General features: G+C 44.8%; 1 protein-coding gene across 2 annotated transcripts in view; it reads left to right on the forward strand.

Moving 5' to 3' along the window:
- The window catches only part of BRIP1 (BRCA1 interacting DNA helicase 1), a 561,638-nt gene that overhangs the window by 230,042 nt on the left and 309,353 nt on the right, over positions 1-22,243 (forward strand). For both annotated transcript variants that reach the window (XM_077482124.1, XM_077482125.1), the window contains exons 10-11: positions 5,550-5,682; positions 17,845-17,999. In XM_077482124.1, coding sequence (XP_077338250.1) covers positions 5,550-5,682; positions 17,845-17,999 — 288 coding nt within the window. The remainder of the gene's footprint in view (positions 1-5,549; positions 5,683-17,844; positions 18,000-22,243) is intronic.

Raw genomic sequence — 22,243 nt, forward strand, 5'->3', positions numbered from 1 at the left:
GAGCACTGATCAGTAACAGTGTCACTAGGCAGAACCGGGAGATGCTTGTTTACATTAGCATCTCCCCGTTCTTCCTTGCCGTGAGACGATCGCGGGTATGCCCACAGACATAGAGTCCGCGGGACCAGCGATCATGGTCACGGAGCTCCCGGCGGGCAACAGGTATATTAATCTGTCTGTACATGCCCTTCTGCCGCAGTATATCTGCGTGAGGTGGTCGGGAAGCAGTTAAACCCCTTTTCAAAGAAGCAGGAATTTTTTCATTTCTTATTTAGAGCATTCTGAGATTCAACGTAATATTTTCATTTTTTTTATATTGTTTAAATGAAAGTAAGCAATATTTACAATGGGAGAATGTTAAAAAAAAAAACTGATAATAGCAACAGTAAAATAAGCAGGATTAGAAATGAATGGTACTTAGGAAAGGTACTGAGCAAGTCCAATTCACTTCAGAGTGAGTCTGGTTCTTACAAGTCATTGGCCCTCAAACATAGCTCTAATGCCCTGTACACATGGTCAGACTTTCCGACGGAAAATGTGCAATCAGATCGTGTTGTCAGAAAAATCCGATCGTGTGTGGGCTCCATCTGACTTTTTCCGTCGGAATTTCCGACACACAGTTTGAGGGCTGGATCTGAAATTTTCTGACAACAATATCCATTCGTTTGAATTCCGATCGTGTGTAGACAATTGTGACGGACAAAGTGCCACACATGCTCAGAATAATTTGCAAGACGAAAGCTTTTGGCTACTGGCCCATTTATAGTCTTGTGGTACATGTTGTACGTCACCGCATTCAGAACGATCGGATTTTCCGACAACTTTGTACAACCATGTATATGCTAGACAAGTTTGAGCCAAAATCCGTCTGAAAAAATCGGACAAATTTTGTCGTAGGAAGGTCTGACCGTGTGTACAGAGCCATTAGCATTCTGGCTTGGTTCTGGTGGAAAACAAGAGCTGCAGCTGTCAATTGGAGCAGCTTTTTGTTGACCCTCTCGAGCAGGTGTCTCAACTTTTCAAACAAAGGGTCAGTTTATTGTCCTTAAGACTTTAGGAGGAGCTGGATTACGGCAAGCAGGGGCAGAAAATGTCACGTGTCCAGCATCAGTGAGAATAAATTTGGCCTCAGGGTTGGTGGTCAAAGGGAGGAGGAGTAGTGCCCCTATTAGTAGGAGGAATAGTATCCTATCATTGTTATTGCGGAAGATATAATGCCCCATTGTTGGTGTCAGTGGGAGGAATAGTGCCTCATATCAGTAGGAGGAATAGTGCCCCAAGGGCCAGATAAAGGATAGCAAAGGGCCACATCTGGCCCTCGAGTCACAGTTTGGAGACCCTGCTCTAGAGGATGCCACAATACCATCCATTCAAAAAAGTTCAGGGGTGTGATATAAGGGTGCTTGAAGTGTTTTATGACACGCCTTTTTACCAAATTTGCTCAATATCCACATTTGCAGATGGCACAGTTTTACAATTTGGCAACCAACATATTATTGAATTGAAAACATTATTAAGATTTTACAAAGACTATGATGTAGATAGAATGCAAGGGTATTTGTAGTGTTTTATTCACCTTTTGTACAGTATATCATAAGCGTGTTTGGTATCAAACTGATTATTACTCTTATACATTTGTGTAAACGCTTACTATTAATATAGTGCCATCATAACATTAAGTATAGAACTTGTATGAAACCTAGCTCTGGGCAGCTCATCTGTATGTTAAAATAGATTAATAACTCTGGTATTTCACAGAGCTGCTCCGAACCTCCTCTTCTGGGGTCACCCGCTGGCGCTGTCAGCTCCTTCTCCTTCTCTGAATGCCCAATAGCAAGCTGTTTGCTATGTGGGCACTCACACAAGCTCATTCCCGAGCCTGGCTGTGTGCGTCTACAAACACACACAGTGCATCTCGACCATGCCCCACTGTTCCCTCCTCATATGACTTAATTGACAGCAGCGGCAGCCAATGGCTCCTGCTGTTGTCTCTGTGCCTGTCAGAGAGAGATAGAGACAGCAGCTCTGCTGCTCTTGGGCACAGAAAGGATTTGAGACAGGACTCTGGTAAATATTTACAGGGGTGCTGGAGGGAGCTATTCACGGAAGGTTTTTTACTTTAATGCAGAAAATGTATTAAGGTAAAAAATCTCATGCCTTTTAGAACCACGTTATGTGTTTAGGAATACTAAATGAAGTGGCCACCAGTGGCAAGATCTAATTTATTACATCTACAGTACCTTGAAAAAGTATTCATACCCCTTGACATTTTCCACATTTTGTCATGTTACTACCAAAAACTTAAATGTATTTTATTGGGATCTTATGTGATTTGTGAAGAGGAAGGAAAATGACAAATGATTTTCAAAATCCTTTATAAATATTTATATGAAAATTGTGGTGTGCATTTGTATTCAGCCCCCTGAGTTAATATTTTGTGGAACCAACTTCCGCTGCAATTACAGCTGCAAATCTTTTTGGGTATGTCTCTACCAGCTTTGTACATATAGAGAGTGACATGTTTGCCCATTCATCTTTGAAAAATAGCTCAAGCTCTGTCAGATTGGATGGAGAGCATCTGTGAACAGCAATTTTCAAGTCTTGCCACAGATTCTCATTTGGATTTAGGTCTGAACTTTGACTGGGCCATTCTAATATGCTTTGATCTGAATCATTCCACTATCAGATTTTCTGCTGATTTTTTTTTTCCTTCAGATTTACCAAAACCATATAATATGAGGTCAAACCTTAGGTTTGTATGCAATCAGAAAGGCCCTTGCACTACATGGTTTTGGTAAATCTGAAGACAATCAATCGAAAATATGATAGTGTGTATAGGTTTTCTTCTAAGATTGCCCTGTATTTGGCTCCATCCATCTTTCAATCAACTCTGACCAGCTTCCCTGCCCTGCTGAAGAAAAGCACCCCCACAACATGATGCTGGCACCACAATGTTTCATGATGGGGATGGTGTGTTCAGGGTGATGTGCATTGTTTGTTTTCCACAACAGATGGTTTTGCTTTTAGGCCAAAAAGTTCAATTTGACCAGGGCACCTTCTGCCACATGTTTGCTGTATCCCCCACATGGCTTCTCGTAAACTTCAAACAGGACTTCTTATGGCTTTCTTTCAACAATGGCTTTCTTCTTGTCACTCTTCCATAAAGACCAGATTTGTGGAGGGCACGACTAATAGTTGTCCTGTGAACAGATTCTCCCACCTGAGCTGTGGATCTCTGCAGCTCCTCCAAAGTTACTATGGGCCTCTTGGCTGCTTCTCTGATTAATGCTGTCCTTGCCCGAAGTGTTTGTGTAGGTGGGCGACCATGTCTTGGTAGGTTTGCAGTTGTGCCATACTCATTCCATTTTCGAATGATGGATTGAACAGTGCTCCATGAGATGTTTATAGCTTAGAATATATTTTTTATAACCTAACCCTGCTTTAAACTTATTCACAACTTTACGGAACAGAGGCATTACCTGCCTGGAGTATGCATGTTCTCCCTGTGCCTGCGTTTCCTCCACGTACTCCGGTTTCCTCCCACACTCCAAAGACATGCTGTTAGGTTAATTGGCTTCTGTCCAAAATTGGCCCTAGTAAATTAATGTGAGTTTGGGACCTTGGATTGTGGGCTCCTTGAGGGTACCCTTGTGGGACCGATGCGAGTGTGTGATGTATGTGTGGAACACTGCGTATATATTGACAGAGCTATATGGGTACCTTAAATAAATAGGGATAATTGTAGACCCGCACCCACACTCACTCAGGCTGAACTGGATTGACTGGTGTCTTTATTCAACCTTACTATGTAACTATGTAACTTTATCCCTGACCTATCCAAACAGCATTATCTGAACACTACTAAGGGACAGATGGACTTGGATGGTTTCAGGGATTCAAGGTATCCAGGGTCCTCACTCGACAATCATGTTCATATAGACCCAAAAAAAGGAAAGGTTCACCATTGATAAAACCAGACTACTGTTTATTCAAATAAAAAGTATTGCTTACATGCAAGTTTCTTTTAGCATGGAAAATAGGCCATCCGGCTAACAATGTAAACGCTCGTCCTCGCAGGACGTTGAACAGCGCGGTGACGTCAGTACGTCGCTCCGCCTGACAGGATTTGTCACAAGTCTGATGTCCTAAATAGCAAAATAAGAACCACACCTCGATCTGAGCCTCAGGCAGTCAGAGCAACAAATGCCAACTTTAAAAAGGGAATGTTGCCAATTGTGGATGATACTAAAAACACATAATCTATTAAAAACTGGTAGTATATACGATGGATATAAACTATAATTAAATCGTATCAAACTAAAAATACGTAATATGATGGCATTAATGGATGTTTGATGGCACTAATGGAAGAGCGTTAACAACCAAAAGTATGACCCCTGGTGTTGATATATGAATTTAACAGAACTCAAATCATTGAAAAAATCGACGTAAGGAGGGCTAAAATTAGAGCCATCAGTATAACAAACGCCATCTAAAATAACGTAATGTTGCCGAATGTAATCAATAAAATAGGGACTTTTCAAAACTTTGGAGATCACTACCATAGTGCCTGGTGATAATATCACTTGCCTAAGACGCAGATTGAGTTCACAAACAGTTAAACACATAATTTAAATGATATGTTATGAGTTGACAATAAATGCATTGACATCTACGTCCACGTTTAACCCATATGGGACATAAGATTTAATCCAAGACATCTTGCGCTTAGAGATGCTTCTAACTAAGGAACTACCCCTCCAATGTGGACTATATCTGCCTATCCCTAAAAAAGATGGTGTTTGTAGGGTCTCTATTATGTGCTGTTAAATAGTATTTAGGAACAGAATATTTTGTGAAACCCTTTCTGATGTTATTGATGTGTTCGTTGAGCCGAACCTGCAGGGGGGGGGGGGGGGCCCTTGGTCCTGCCCACGTACTGCACTCCACAAGGGCACTGCAGTAAATAGACTATCCCCAAGGTGGAGTATGTTATGAAGGGCTTAATCTTAAACTCAACAGATGTACGGTTAGAAACAAAACTATTTGCCCTACACCCATTTAGGGTGCACACTTTGCATTATCTACACTGGTAGTACCCAGTGAGGTAACGTCCCTGACCTGTCTGGTGTGTTCATTGGCCTTCATAATGGTTTTTGCTCACTAAGTTTCTCTAACAAATCTTTTAGGGCTTCACAGAACAGCTGTATTTATACTGAGAATAAATTACACACAGGTGGACTCTACTTAGTAATTATGAGACTTCTGAAAGCAATTGGTTCCACTAGATTTTAGTTAGGGGTATCAGAGTAAATGGGGCTGAATACAAATACACACCACACTTTTCAAATATTTATTTGTAAAAAAAATTTAAAACATTTATAATTTTTCTTCCACTTGGAAAATTTCAAGGGGTATGAATATACTTTCAAGGAACAGTAAGTGCTTTTTGATACCTTCTGTTTTATATTATTAACAACTATGTATGGAACTATGTTATTCTAAATGCAGTATTTCCTTAAATAATGCACTATTTATATATTTGCAAGTTGGATAAAGGAGTCTGCTGGCCAGCTGGTGGAAAGAGAATATGAATCGTTTTGTAAAGTGTGGAATGGTAATGAGATCATTTCAGTTTTTCACGATATGGGCATAACAAATGCAACATTTCCTATGCTTAAGGTAGGTTTGTGAAACGTATTAGTCTTGCTGCAGTAACATTTTTGTTAGTTTTGTTTGTTTTTTAAATTGTAAGCCTTTTCCCAGACTTTCCTATATGTAGTTGTCGCATGCCACTAAATGGGCTATTTCTGAAAATAAAGTGATTATAATAGTTATCCATAGTGGATCTGATATTCTAGGGTTCTGAATGACCAGCCAGATGACCCTGCAAAATCAAAGTGTGTCTTTTTTATTTTTCCAAAGCAAGCATATTAAGTTTAAGCATTTAACAGACCTCCTCCAATACAGCTTTTCTGTTTGTCTCAGGAATGCCATAAGGTTTTACTGACATTCCTGAAAAGATCTCACTATTCCTCTGTAAAAAAAAAAAAAAAACTCTATTACCTGCTGAGTTTGTAGCTTGGACAGGGTTGTGGCAACTGGAACTAGGTCCACCCCTACAGGGGGTTCTGAACCAACCTCAGCTAGGGCAGGTGTCAGCTCTCGGTCTTTCCAGCAATTCAATAGGTTCACATGGTAGATTTGATAAGGCTGCTTCTTGAGTGGGTGTACTTTATAGTTTACTTCACTGACCTTTTCTTTGACCTTGTACCGCCTCTGCCACTTGGCTAAGACATTTCTCTCTACGGTGGGGAGTGCACAACCACCCGGAACTAAGTTTGGCGGACCAGTTGTACACCCAATTCTGTGCTTCTTGTGCCCTCTGTAATAGCTCCTTTACCAGAGGCATCATAGTTTCATAGTTTCATAGTTAGTAAGGTTGAATAAAGACACCAGTCCATCCAGTTCAACCTGAGTGAGTGTCCACAATTGCCCCTATCCCTGCACACTGAACACTCAAATCAGTCCCTACCCTCAAGGAGCCCACAATCCAAGGTCCCCATCCATATACTAGGGCCAATCCTGGACAGAAGCCAATCAACCTACCTGCATGTCTTTGGATTGTGGGAGGAAACCGGAGTACCCGGAGGAAACCCACGCAAGCACAGGGAGAACATGCAAACTCCAGGCAGGTAGTGTCGTGGTTGGGATTTGAACCAGCGACCCTTTTTACTGCTAGGTGAGAGTGCTAACCACTACACCACTGTGCCGCCCAGTTTAGCAATTCTGTCTCTCATTTGGGTAATATACTCTACCACATTCTTATGTGGAGTCAAGTCTGGGAAAACCTGGTAGATGCTTGAGGTTAAACATAAACACTGGTTATAAGCAGTTCCAAACTTTTCCATATTTTTGTTCAACCCTATTGAGCATAAATTTTAGGGTTTTATTGAACCTTTTGACCTGTCCATCTGTTTGTGAGTGATAGAGAGAAGTACACAATTGCTTTTATGTGGAATAACTTGCCTCGGTCCATCAAGATCCCTTTGGGTAACCCAGTTCATGAGAACATGGTAAATAACTCTTGAACAGTCGCTTTTTAGGAGGTCTTCCTCAGAGGGGACTGCGTCTTAATACCTTGTTGCATAATCGAGTACCACCAAGATGTATTGGTATCCCTAAGTCAATTTCTTTAGGGGGCCCACCATATCCATTATAATATGCTTAATAGGCACCTTGATAATAGGCAGAGGCACCAAGGGGTTCCTAAAATGTGACAATGGAGCAGTTAGTTGACAGGCGAAACATGAACCACCATTTCTTTTCACTTCAGCATTGATCCCTGGCCAGTAAAATTGGTCTAAAATTGGTCTATTATCTGTGGCCCCCCAGAAGTATGGGTTTTAGGAGAGGAAAAAAAAAGGGATATTCCCCTAGGTGGATACAGCATCGTTCTCCTGACGGCTCTGCACTGAGAACTGAACAATCAATCACTGCTTATTGCTCAGTTATCAGCATTCTGTCATTCTGAGTCTCCGGCACTCCTCTGCCCCTCCAGCGCTCACTGAATCGCTGGGCTGTGGAGGGGGTGGGAGGGGCTGGTTCAGGCTCTTGGTGGATCGATGAGCCAGATGCCAATTCAAGCATCTGGGTGGATCTCAACCATATGGTTGGGATTTTTTCAGAGCCTGGACCGACCCTGTGCATCAGCCAACAGCGGGATTTAGCACACTGTGGGATGAAAATGGACTACAGTCCTGCACTCCTGTGATCCATAAGAAAATTACAGCCAAAATAGCTTTGGCTATACTGCTTCTTTAATTCAGGTGACTTGATACAGCAAATCAGTATTGAACGCAATGTGCACAAACAAGGTAAATAAAGACATAAATTAGAAAGTTTGGGGTGGAGGAACTTGACTGGCCTTCACAGAATCCTGACTTCAACCCAATAGAACACCTTTGGGATAAATTAGAGTGGAGATGGCGAGCTGGGCCTTCTTGTCCACATCAGTGCCTGACCTCACAAATGCTCTTCTGGAAGAATGGTCAAGCATTCCAATAGACACACTCCTAAACCTTGTGGACAGCCTTCCCAGAAGAGTTAAAGCTGTTATAGCTGCAAAGGGTGGTCCAACTCAATATTGAACCCTACATACCAAGACTAAAATGGCATTAAAGTTCATGTGCAAATAAAGGCAGGTGCCCCAATACTTTTGGTAATATAGTGTATATGTTATTTTGCACTTCTGGCTAGGGTGCGCATTTGCTGATGGCGTGCTGCTTCTGCTGTGATTATTCAGGCAGAGAGAAAGAATAAAGCTCTGTGTATGTAAACGATACCCATAGCCAGGGTCGGAGACTCTTTACACCCAAATATTCTGTCCGAGCATTTGAATTTCAGGCCCCATATCATGATTTACTTATTAAGAAAATAATAATACTAACTAATAAAAACTTACCCTAAAAGAAATTAAAATAAATGCTATTACGAATTTACTTATTTTAAATGCCTTGTTGCAGAGTTATGTCTTGTGTATATTCATTTTGTTATGCATTTTATTTCTGTTTTGTGTCTACTAAAATTGAATTGGGTTTATCTGTTGAAGCCTAAGTTTAGCCCCAAAAAAGATCAGCACAAGGGCCATGGCTTACTATTAATTTGAATTATATTATCTATGAATTGGAGGATGGACAGATGATTGGAAGGTCTCTGCCCCCTCCATTCATATGTAGATCATGATTTATTTATAGAAGATGTAGTTATGGCTTCTGAGATTTAATGATCTCCCTCAGTTCTATTAATCCTCACAGCGCCAGAAGATTCCACAACTGTGTGGTTGTGTGTATAGGAAGCGGGGCTTGGAGAATCAGGATTTCAAGTAATCCAGGTGATAGCACAAGGGACACATGAGATTGATAATACGTCATGTCCCTTATTTTTGTGGAACTTAGGTTTTAAAGCTGAACTCTAATTAGAATCCTAGTGTACTTTATGTATTTCTTTCAGGTCTGTGCACTAATCCATCATGGAACTTTGTCTCTGTGCCAGAGCATCCTATAATAAAGACTGGTCATCGTTCTTTCCTTGTGCACGGTGATTGCTCTTGTACAGTATCTCACAAAAGTGAGTACACCCCTCACATTTTTGTAAATATTTTATTATATCTTTTCATGTGACAACACTGAAGAAATTACACTTTGCTACAATGTAAAGTAGTGAGTGTGCAGCTTGTATAACAGTGTAAATTTGCTGTACCCTCAAAATAACTCAACACACAAACCGCTGGTAACAAAAGTGAGTAGACCCTTAAGTGAAAATATCCAAATTGGGCCCAAAGTATCAATATTTTGTGCAGCCACCATTATTTTCCAGCACTACCTTAACCCTCTTGGGTATGTTCAGCAAAGCTTCACAGGTTGCACTGGAGTCCTCTTCCACTCCTCCATGATGACATCACAGAGCTGGTGGTTGCTAGAGACCTTGCGCTCCTCCACCTTCCGTTTGAGGATGCCCCATAGATGCTCAATAAGGTTTAGGTCTGGAGACATGCTTGGCCAGTCCATCACCTTTTCTATCAGCTTCTTTAGCAAGATAGTGGTTGTCTTGGAGGTGTTTTTAGGGTCATTATCGGTGCATGAGAGGACCATTAGTGAAGGCCATAGGAGCACAACTATATGTGAGCCTAAAGCAGTCCAGGGGATGGGTGAGCAAATATGTTGACCCGCAGTGAACCTGACGAGTATTCTGTGTTTATGATTTTAAAGCCTATTGGAAATTGTCGTTTGTGAGTGGATTTTTTGCTGTTTTAATTCAAATAAATGTAATTGTTTTTTTACGGAATTACACTATATATGCTTTCATTTTTTGTCCGTATTATAACCATTGGGGACGGTGGAAGCAATAGTCACAACAATGTTCTAAGGGAGGATGATGAATAATGTATCAACCAGTATTGAGGAGCCCAATGAGTACATGACGTGCTGACTTACCGGTTCACTTCGGTAAGAGTATTGCCAAAGAAGGGGGTGCTCCACTTGTCACAACCCCCTGATTGTGGAAGTCACGTGTGGAGGTGTCACAAAGAATACGGTGGTGGTGAAAAATTATTTCCAGCACAAGGGGCCCATATTGGATTATTCTTCCCGTTTGAACTATTCTCCTTTTGGATTGTTTGTACGCAGATAGGGGGTGCAATTCCTCCTGTGTGCATAGTGTTGATTGGAAAAAAAAATCCTTTTTTTTTTGGGACACTGTTCTAGAGATATGTGGAGTTGTTTATTTATTCATATATACGTTTGTTATATAGAAGGTGTATATTATTTGAATTGGTAAATTAAGTATCAGCAAATATTCACTTGTACAGAGCGCTGCTCTCCAGTGTGTCAGTGGATGTGGGGTGACTGTGTTGTCTCACAGCATCTGTTCTGACAACTGTTTTTTGTTGAGGGTCATTATCTTATTGGAATACTGCCCTGCAGCCCTGTTTCCGAAGAGAGCGGATCATACTCTGCTTCAGTATGTCACAGTACATGTTGGCATTCATGGTCCCCTCAATGAACTGTAGCTCCCCAATGCCGGCAGCACTTATGCAGCCCCAGACCATGACACTCACACCACTATGCCTGACTGTAGGCACTTGTCTTTGTACTCCTCACCTGGTTGCCGCCACACACGCTTGGCACCATATGAACCAAATAAGTTTATCTTGGTCTCATCAGACCACAGGACATGGTTTCAGTAATCCACGTCTTTAGTCTGCTTATCTTCAGTAAACTTTTTGCGGGCTTTCTTGTGCATCAACTTTAGAAAAGACTTCCTTCTGGGATGATAGCCATTCAAACCAATTTTGATGCAGTGTGCGGCATATGGTCTGAGCACTTACAGGCCCCTTCAACCTCTGCAGCAATGCTGGCAGCACTCATATGCCTATTTCCCAAAGACAGCCTCTGAATATGACGCTAAGCACATGCACACAACTTCTTTGACCCAGAGCAACGCCTGTTCTGAGTGTATCCAGTCCTGTTAAACCGCTGTATGGTCTTGGCCACCGTGCTGCAGCTTAGTTTCAGGGTCTTGGCAATCTTCTTATAGAATATGCCATCTTTATGTAGAGCAACAATTCTTTTTTTCAGATCCAGAGAGAGCGAGAGCGATGACACCAAATTTAACACACCTCCCCATTCACACCTAAGACCTTGTAACACTAATGAGTCACATGACACCGAGGAGGAAAAATGGGTAATTGGGCCCAATTTGGACTTTTTCACTTAGGGGTGTACTCACTTTCGTTGCCAGCTGTTTAGACATTAATGGCTGTGTGTTGTTATTTTGAGGGGACAGCAAATTTACACTGTTATATAAGCTGTACACTCACTACTTTACATTGTAGCAAAGTGCCATTTCAGTGTTGTCACATAAAAAGATATAATAAAACAGTTACAAAAATATGAGGGATGTACTCACTTTAGTGAGATACTGTATGTACCAACTGCCTGTATTTCTCTATTGTTCATTGAAGGACACTGCAGCTCTTCTTGACCTTAGGGTTATATTGTCCCTTTAGGAGAGGACTTGCAGAAAGTTAAATGTTAAAAACAGCAACACTTGCACAGTACCGCCCAGGGGGCGGTCCTACTGGCTATAACCCCTCACACTGTATCCGGCAGCTCAGTTTTTTTCTGCCAAGTGCAGGAGAAGGACCTGGCTCCCTATGGGACCATTGGTTGTGGGAATTGTTTTCTTTTTCCTGCATTTTTGATTCCTGTGATCTTCAATCAACAGCTAGGCTGGGTGACAGCCTGGATAATATAGATCCTTGTAGTCTCCTCAGCCTGGCCATCGAGCGTGAGCAGGCCCTAGCTACGCACTGGGTCAGCCAAAACATGCCCTATCTATTCCAGGGGCACTGGTGAGCTATATGCTCCGGGGCACACATATGACTGGGCTACTGCTGTCTGTCACAGTGTGCCGTGGTCGGCAGCCACCCCGTACTGCTCGGGTGATGGGTCTGCCTGGGAATGCGTCCAGCAGTTCCTGCAGGAGGGGAAAGTATGACTCCACCTGTCTCTGCAGGATGGAGCAGCTAGGCATTCCCTGGGAGGTTGACTGTCTGGGCACATGGGGGTGTGGTGCACGTACCTGGCTGGGGGGGCTCTGGATCCTAGCAGGGGGCTGCACTGGGTGTTGGGGGTCCGCTCATCCTCTTCCCTTTTTTCTGGGCCATGATGGGTGTCTGTGCTGTATGAGCCATGTGGGGAGGCTGCCACGTGCTCTGTGTCCATTTTCCTTGGGCCGCGGCCATTTTGTGGTAGCCACAACAAGTTTCTTTGCCTTCAGGCCATTTTCTAGTAGTTTGATGGCTATTTTCTTGGCGCCCTCAGAGGATTTTTGCTGAGGTGGCCGGCAGCGATTTTCTAGTAGCCTCCGGTGGTTTTGCCTCTAGCACTGGGCGCTTGTTTCCTTCTAGAACAGCGTGCTTCCACACAGACAACTCGTGGATGACACAGGGGAGAGCGGGCAGCAGCACGGCGTAGTACCTGGGTCAGGGTGGTGAGTCCTGCGGGGGAGGGGGGGGGCCCTCAGTCTATGCAGGTAGGATGGTGGACTTTTGTGCGACTTTCCTTTGGTCCCTAAGTGGTGACAGGCGAGTGTGGGTCAGCATGGCGTCAGAAGCTGGCGCTTCTTCCCCAGACATCCATGTAATTGCAACTGGTTCCCCTGCAGCTGCGGTGCCTATGGACGTACTGTCGGTGGTCCTGGAGGCCTTTGTTGCCAGTGTGTAAGTGGCGTGCAGGTGCAAGGGGGGTAAAAAACACCCCTTCCCCCCACCATCTCCTGGAGAAAGCTCCGATTCAGACTCTGGCCCGCTGTGACTGGCAGCCCCTGTTCTGATGTATTGGAGGATGCGGACCAGGACCGTTCGGATAGTGAGGATGACTCTGTGTCCAGGTCAATGCAGGAAAAGGCGCTTGCAGTAGCGCTTATTACAGCAGTGCGGGATGCTCTAAAGATGGAGGATATGGCGGGGGCATCTACAGAGGTGTCGGTCCGTTTCGGGTCCTACAAGCCGGCCCGCACGCCTAAGGTGTTTCCTTACCTAACTTATTTTAATAAGTTTATTTACAAGGAATGGGGAAAACTGCAGCGGGCCTTTTCAGTCCCGAAACGCATGGTGGTGTGTTACCCCTTTCAGGAGAGTTTCCTGAAGAAATGGACATCTCCTCCAATGGTTGACCCCCCGGTATCCATGTCAAATAAGGTAACCACGATTCCGGTGGAAGGGACTCCTGCTTTCAAGGACCCGGGCGGCAGAAGGGCCGAGGCGGTTGCCCGGTCCATGATTACTGTGGTGGGGTCAGCATTGCGCCCATGGTTAGCCACGGCCCTGGTATCGCAGACAGTGACTGAATGCTGTTGCACCGTGAATGGGAGAAGCAAAAGGCTTCTCCCCGGTCTGCATGGAGCTGGCAGATCAGTTGGTGCAGGGCCTTAAGTATGTCTGTGATGTGGCCTTAGATACAGCCCCCTTGCTCTCTAGAGCTTCAGTATCAGCAGTTGTGATATGTCGCCTGATTTGGCTGAAATACCAGTCTGCGGACCAGGCATCTAAGAAGGCACTGGTGGATTTGCCCTTCCAGGGAGAGAGGCTATTTGGAGCCTCGCTGGATGACATTATTAAGAATGTTACTGGGGGTAAGAGTACATTGCTCCCACAGTCCAGGAAAGGTAAGGAGCCACTACGTAGGCAAGGGCTCTCTTTCCGCTCAGAAGCGGATTTTTCCTCCGCCCGGGTCGACAGGTAAACGTTCCCAGTCTGACAAGGTGCCTGCTAAGGGACAAAAGCGTCCCTGGTTTCGCAAGCCTACAAGCAAATCTGTTACCACACGAAGGTTTGCCCCCGCCCGACTCTCGGGTGGGGGAGTCGCCTTCGGGAGTTTGCAGCTTGGTTGACCTCCCTGCTTTCCGACCAGTGGGTCTGCAAACTGGTTTTCTCAGGGTACAAGATAGTTTCTTTCTTGACCGCCAAACTGATTTTTTTTTTACCTCCAACCTTCATCATCTTCCGGCTCGTCGGGAGGCCCTGTTTGGGGAAGTTCAGGACCTGCTGTTGCTGCGTGGGGTGATAGTACCTGTACCGACACCGAAAAGGTTTCAGGGGTTCTACTCCAATCTGTTTGTAGTCCCAAAGGAGGAAGGGGACCATCTGGTCCTGGACCTCAAGGCCCTCAACAGCTTTGTGAAAGTACAAAGGTTCAGGGTGGAATCGGTTCGCTCAGTGGTCGCTGCACTCCATCAGGGGGATTTTCTGGCATCCCTGGACATCAAGGACTCATACTTGCATGTGCCCATATGCATCAAGCATCAGAGGTTTCTGCGATTTGTGGTCAGAGACGAGCACTACCAATTTGTAGCTCTTCCTTTTGGCCTGGCGTCGGCACAGAGGGTCTTCACCAAGATGCTAGATTCAATTTTGGCTTTGCTGAGGCAGTGAGGGATCGCAATCGTGGGTTACCTGGACGACCTCCTGAGGGCAGCTTCCACCTCAGAATTAAGGGAGGATGTGACAATTACCATGCAAACTCTTCGGGAGTTTGGTTGGGTACTGAACCTACAGAAGTCAGTGTTGGTGCCGACTCAATGCCTGGAATACCTGGGCTTGCTTCTGGACTCCTCAGAGGTGAGTCTTTTCTCCCTTCGGACAAGTTGCAGACTCTTCAAGCTGCGGTAAAGTTGTTGGTGGTCGTTGCTGCATTTTTGCATGCAAGTCCTGGGTCTCATGGTAGCCACTTTCGAGGTGGTACCGTATGCTCAATTCCACACTTGAGTCTTGCAAAAGGAGATACTGTCCAAATGGGACAAATCTCCATTGTCCCTGGATTGTCAAATTTGGGTGAGCCAGCTAGTCAGGGATTCCTTGCTCTGGTGGCTGAGGTCGCCGTCCCTTCCGTCCGGGAAGTTGTTCCTTACTCTTCCTTGGACGGTGATCACAACGGATGCCAGCCTGACCAGTTGGGGGGGAGTTTGGGGCCTACAGTCAGCCCAGGGTCAGTGGACCCAGGAAGAATCCCGCCTTCCGATCAATGTACTGGAGCTTCGGGCAATGCCTCTCCACATGGTCACAGAGGCTGCAGGGGCGTCTGGTCAGTATCCAGTCGGACAACGCCACGGCAGTGGCGTATGTCAACCATCAAAGAGGAACAAGGAGCTCGGCTGCAGCACTGGAGGTTGCGCACATTCTGTGGTGGGCAGATTGGTGCGTGCTGGCTCTGTCAGCCATATACATTTCGGGCAAAAACTGGCAAGCGGATTACCCAGGTCAGATGCTGTACCAAGGGGAATGGTTGCTACATCCGCATGTACATCAAGGGATCCCTGGGCGGACACGGCAGACGCGTTGGTGGCTCCATGGGGGCATTATCGGCTGATTTATGCCTCCCCCACTCAAACTTCTACCATGTCTGCTTCGCAGAGTGGAGGCCGAGGGTATTCCGGTGATTCTGATTGCCCCGGATTAGCCTCAGCGTCCGTGGTACGTCAACATAGTACAAATGGTGGCGGATGTTCCTTGGCGACTGCCGATACGAGAGGACATTCTGTCGCAAGGTCCAATATTTCATCCTGCTTTATCGTCACTGGCTTTAATGCCGTGGCTGTTGAAAGCCAGGTGCTAAGGGACCGAGGTCTGTCAGATTCGGTAATATCCACTACCCTGTTTCCCCCAAAATAAAACCTAGCGTGATTGTCAGTGATGGCTGCAATATAAGCCCTACCCCCCAAATAAGCCCTCCCTGTTTCCCCGAAAATGAGCCCTACCTTGAAAATAAGACTTACAAGGACTTTAACTAGGGCTTATTGGGGGGTAGGGCTTATATTGCAGCCATCGCCAACAATCACGCTAGGTCTTATTTTTGGGGAAACCGGGTATGTTGAGGGCACGGAAGTCATATTCTCGGAAGATTTATCATCATACGTGGAAGGCCTACATCTCCATGTGTGAGGAGATGGGGTGACGTCCTCGTACATATTCACTTTCCAGGATCCTGCTGTTTTTGTAATGAGGAGTGGATCAGAAACTTGCATTAAGCACCATTAAGAAGCAGACATCAGCTTTGGCTGTCTTTTTTTCAGCGACCCTTGGCGTCTCATTCATTGGTGAGTACGTTTATTCAGGGGGTGCGATGACCGCTACCTCAGTGGGATTTGAATCTGGTGCTCTCTGTGCTTCAGAAACCGCCGTTTGAAAACATTAGGGAGATTCCCTTATTGACACTCTCTCAGAAGGTGGCCTTTCTAGTGGCAATTACTTTTTCCTGAGTTGGCGACCTATTCTTGCAAGTCTCCCTACTTGATCCTCCACAAGGATAAGGTTGTGCTGCGTCCGCAGCCTTCGTTTCTTCCAAAGGTTGCTTTAGCCTTTCATCTGAGGACATTGTACTTCCATCTTTATGTCCTCAGCCGTCACACCCTAAAGAGGTGGCTTTGCATTCCCTGGACATGGTTCAGGCTCTGCGGGTGTATTTGTCTGCTACGGCTCCTTTTTCGGAAGTCTGAATCGCTGTTTGTATCAGTGGCTGGTCCAAAGTAGGGACTGGCGGTCTCATCGGCCACCATCTTTCGGTGGATCAGACAGACTTTAGTTCAGGCTTATGCCATAAGGTGATGGGCGCCTCCCCTTCCTGTCACGGCACAACGTCTACCAGGACAATTGGTGTCTCCTGGGCTTTCTGACATCAAGTGTCCGTTTCTCAGGTGTGTAAGGCGGCAACCTGGTTGTTCATTCACACTTTTACTAAATTTTATGATGCGAGTGCATCTTCGGATGCTTGCTTGCTGGCTGCAAGGTTTTGCAGGCGGCTGTTTAAGGTTGCAACTCTACTACGTTGAGGAGTTCTCGCTGTTTTGTATGGAGTTATTGTTGTTTGCTGTTCCCACCCCTCGTTTCTTTGACGCTGCTTGGGGTCAAGCAGAGCTGCTGTGTACGTCAATGAACGATAGAGAAAATAGGATTTTTGGGCTCACCGTAAAATCCTTTTCTCTGAAGTTCATTGACGGACACAGCATCCACCCCTCCTATTTCTGTTTGTACTGCTTTTGACCAACTGAGCTGCTGGATGCAGTGTGATGGGTTATAGCCAGTAGGACTGCCCCCTGGCCGGTACTGTGCAAGTTTTGCTGTTTTTAACACACTCTGCCTAGTCCTCTCCTAAAGGGGTAATATAACCCTAAGGTCAAGGTAGAGAGCGAAAGATATCGCTGCTCCAGGTAGGTCAAGGGACAGTAGAAAACCTTATCATCCAGCTTGGAAGCCCAGGTGCTGGCAATGCATATAGCAATCAAAAACAGGAAGAAGATCTGGACAGCCGCACTCAAATGTTTTTTTGCCTTTTATTTAAAAACTCTTGTGAACAAAAATACAAGCCACAGCAGGAACAGACAGGCGCTAACGTGTTTCACGCTTTAATGTAGTGCTTAGTCAACCCTAACCCTAAGGTCAAGAAGAGTTGCTGTGTCCATCGATGAACTTCAGAGAAAATGATTTTACGGTGAGTACAAAAATCCTATTTTTTCTGCAGGCCGACTGCAGCGTGCAGACCTTTTGGGTCCCTTCACAGCTCTGTTCTCTGCGCAGGCTATATGCAGCACAGAGATTGTGTTACTGCTATATTTACAGGGTAATATCTGCGTTTGTGAAGGCATTTAAAGTATGCAAAGTAGATTTATATATTGTGGCTATTGAGGAATATATTTAAGTGAAAGTGTGCGCAGAGTTCATGTTTACTAGCGGTATCATTTGCATATTACTGGAAAATGTTTCTGTCTTTTCTTATTTTGCTGTAGGGTAATCTTGCAGCTGTGGTTGAGAAGGAGGAAAAGAAAACGATGTTGAATGGTCAGGAAACTGTAGTGAAAGTGCCAGTACTCTGCTCACAAACACAAATGGTGTTAAAAGGATTGTTTGTTGTGTTAGATTACTTATTTCGCCATAATAACAGGTTAGTGTCAACTGAATCTCTTGCGATAAAGTGTCATGCTGTCATGTGTGCCCTCATTTTGTGTTCTGCTTTGCTAAATAATTCTGTTATTGATGATTTTCCCTGGTGACTTTTATTTATTTTTTAAAGCTAAACCAGGAAAAAAAAATGCCCCCCCCCCCCCACTACAAGGGTTACATGCTTGTTTGTGCCTAGATTACCATTAAAAAGGATTTTTACTTCCCTCATTTGTTCAGTTTTATCCCTGACATTCTGGGATGTGGGTGGCCCCTCAATGTCTTCAAGTATAATGCAGAACTATTGCCAGCAGGACATCTTGACCCCTTCAATGATGGGCACTTTTACCCCCTTCCTCCCCATGCCAATTTTCAGCTTTCAGCACTATCGCACTTTTAATGACAATTGCATGGACATGCAACACTGTACCAAAACTAAATTTTATACTATTGAGCACACAACTAGAGCTTTCTTTTGGTGGTATTTAACCACTTACGGACTGCCTGCCATTGTTTTACGTTGCTACTTTGAAGAGGAAAATTGTAGTCATAGCCCATAACCCCGGTATTCTCTTCTTCAGTGGACGGTCCGCTTTCAGATAAATGTGATCTCTGCAACGGATTTGCCGCAAGATCACTTTTATCGCCGGTGGGAGAGGGCCCACCGCACTACGGTTCCCTCTGCCGCTTACCGGAGCCGCCGGCAGCGGCGGAGGTGATTGGGTCTGCTCTCCTGTTAGGTAAGGAGATGAGTGAGGGGAAGATGGCCCCCACCCGTCTCCATATAATTTCAGGGCGAAAGCGACGTCAAAATGTCACTTCTGCCCATAGCTCTTTTTTTTTTTTTAAATGACATTTAAATATTTATTTATTTTTGTATTACATTTTAGTTTAAATATGAGATCTGAGGTCTTTTTTTTACCTCAGATCTCATATTTAAGAGGTCCTATCATGCTTTTTTTTCTATTAAAAAGGATGTTTACATTCCTTGTAATAGGAATAAAAGTGACACTTTTTTTTTTTAAAGAACAGTGTAAAAATAAAAGGTAAAATATGAAAAAAATTATTTGATTTTAAACGTGTCCCGAGCTTGCATGCAGAGGTGAACAAATACGTGAGTAGCGCCCGTATATGAAAACTGTGTTCAAATCACACGTGAGGTATCGCCGCAATCGTTAGAGCGAGTGAAATAATTCTATCCATAGACCTCATCAGTAGCTCAAAACATGCAACCCGTAGAATTTTTTAAATGTCGCATATGGAGATTTTTAAGGGTAAAAGTTTGTCGCCATTCCACAAGCGGGTGCAATTTTGAAGCGTGACATGTTGGGTATCAATTTACTCGCCATAACATCATCTTTCACAATATAATGAAAAATTGGGCTAACTTTACTGTTGCCTTATTTTTTAATTAAAATGTTTTCATTTTTTCCAAAAAAAGTGTGCTTGTAAGACTGCTGCGCAAATACGGTGTGACAAAGTATTGCAACGACCACCATTTTATTCTCTGGGGTGTTAGAAAAAAATATATATAATGTTTGGGTGTTCTAAGTAATTTTATAGCAAAAAAAAACAGTTTTAACTTGTAAACACCTAATCTCAGAAAGAAGCTCAGTCCTTAAGTGGTTAATCACCACTGGGTTTTTTTACTTTTTGCTAACTAAACAAAAAAAAATCTGAAAATTTCGAAAAAAATTGCATTCTTTTTGCAAATAATCTTTCTTTATAAATTTAGCTCAAAATGTATTCTGCTACATTTTCTGGTGAAAATAACCCAGATCAGTGTATATTATTTAGTCTGTAGGAAAGTTTTATAGAGTCCACAAACTATGGTATATATCTGAAAATTGATCAGTCCTGATCTACTGACTGCCTCTCATTTCTTGAGGCCTGAAAACGCCAGGACAATACAAATACCCCCTAAGTGAGCCATTTAAAAAAAAAAAAAATACAGTCCAAGGTATTTATTAAGAGGCATAGTGAGTTTTTCTTTAACTGCTTGCCGATCGCCGGCTGTCATATGATGGCCAAGTGGCGCGGCTCTCGTTGGAGGAGGAAATCATATGACATCTGTGACAGACCTAGCCGGGACAGAGGCTGTTGGAGGGGACAGTTTTCGAGCCTCTTGCCTTGCGATTATGGACCCTGGCATTTGGGGGAACAGTGCTCTTTGTGAGCTGTATGCCTGGGGACCCCTGAGGTGGTGTTACTTGGATTCAGATCACACAAATTGTTAAATGCTAATGTCATGAACTCCAGCCACCTGTCTGTTGTGTAAATGAGTCTAGTCTGGCTTGTAAGGATATTGCACACATTGTTGTTTGTGCTAGTTAACCCTGTGTTTATGTTTATGGTAATGTTTATTGAATAGTTAATCAGTGAGCTAGGAGACAGTCTTACCCTGAAAAGTCCTATCTCTCAGACAACTAGTCTGGGTCAATGATTAGATAATTAGCTCATGCTAATTAGTTTAGGTTTTAGTCTTCTACTGTATTATAAATACTTGTCATTTTGGTTCTAATAAATGAGTCCATGTTGAGCAGCTAAGCAAGTGTCATCTTGTTTTGTGCTTGTGAGCGGTTGGAATATCTGATATCTATATTCAGACTTAGGAAGCAGTATACTGACGGAAGCACTCAATCGGAGTGTGGGATCGGATCCGTCACAACGTCCTCCCATTTAAACAGGGAATGCGCGCGATCATGTGCATGCATCCCTGTTCCTTTGGTGGCGGAGTGTCACGGAGACACCGCTCGCCACCAAGGGAGGTGAACAGCCATTGGGCATGGCTGTTTACCACGTGATCGGCCGTCATGAAGTCCCAACCGAACAGAGATGGTTCCACCCCACTGTGCACAGCTCATGCGCGTCGGTGCGGCGTGTTCCTGGGAACACTACTCGTCAACGACTCTGGTAAACAGTCATCGGCCGGCTGTTTACCCATGTGATCAGCTGTGATCCTTTCACAGCCGATCACTAAATGTCAACAAACTACAGTAACAAGATGTTACTGGGTCCTCCTCCTCATATGCCGATCATGTGTGAGGTGGAGATTGCAGTAACATCTTGTTGCCGCTTGCAGTACACACCAACACACATTGATTGCCCCCCCAGTAAAGAGGACCTGTCACCCCCATCAAAGTACCTGTCACTCACCATTCATCTGAGTACCTGTCATAGACCATCGGAGTACCCGAGTACCTGTCACAGTCCATCGGAGTACCTGTCACAGTCCATCGGAGTACCCGAGTACCTGCCACAGTCCATCGGAGTACCCGAGTACCTGTCACAGTCCATCGGAGTACCTGTCACAGTCCATCGGAGTACCTGTCACAGTCCATCGGAGTATCTGTCGCTGTGACAGGTACTCGGGTACTCATATGGACCATGACAGGTACTCGGATGGACTGTGACAGGTACTCGGATGGACTTTTAACCACTTGCCGACCGCCGCACGCCGATGTACGTCGGCAGAATGGCACGGGCAGGCATAAGGGCTTACATGTACGTCCCTTGCCTCCCGCGGGTCGGGGGCCCGATCGGGCCCCCGCCCGGTGCCTGCGGCGGTCGGTATTCGTTCGGGAGCGATCCCGGACGAGGGGACGGCCATTCATTCATGGCCACCCCCTCGCGATCGCTCCCGGCGAATGAAATTGTCCGGTGACATCACTTCCTCTCCTGTAATGTAAACACAGGAGAGGAAGTGATGTATTCTCTCCTCCGTGTCGGTAGTTTTCGTTCCGGCACCGAGGAGAGAGCATCGGTGAGTTGCACAAGCACTACACTACACAGTAGAACATGCCAGGCACACTCACACCCCCCCTTTACCCCCCGATCACCCCCCAATTACCCCTGCCCCCCCAGTCACAGTGACACCAATTGCTTTTTTTTTTTTTTTTTTTTGCATTGGTGTCATTTGTGACTGTAATAACTGTTAGGGCAGTTAGGGTTAGCCCCCTTTAGTTCTAATGTGCCCCCCTAACCCCCCCAATAAAGGTTTAACCCCGTGATCACCCCCCGTCGCCAGTGTCACTAAGGCAGGGTTCATATTGCAGCGGTTTATGAGAACGAATGTGATTCGCACCGCACTGCAGTGCAAATCACATCCGATCTCTGTGTGATTCGAGTTCAGCCATTCGCCGCACCCGCCGCAAATTCGCACGGGACCCTTTTTTTGGCCCGCAGCAGAATCGGATCGCATGGGTGTTCACACCATGCGATCCGAGTTTGCAGATCGCACTGCGATAT

Source organism: Lithobates pipiens, unplaced genomic scaffold (genome assembly GCF_037356315.1).
Source record: "Lithobates pipiens isolate NorthernLeopardFrog02 unplaced genomic scaffold, aLitPip1_a1.2 Scaffold_16, whole genome shotgun sequence".
Lineage (NCBI taxonomy): Eukaryota > Metazoa > Chordata > Amphibia > Anura > Ranidae > Lithobates > Lithobates pipiens.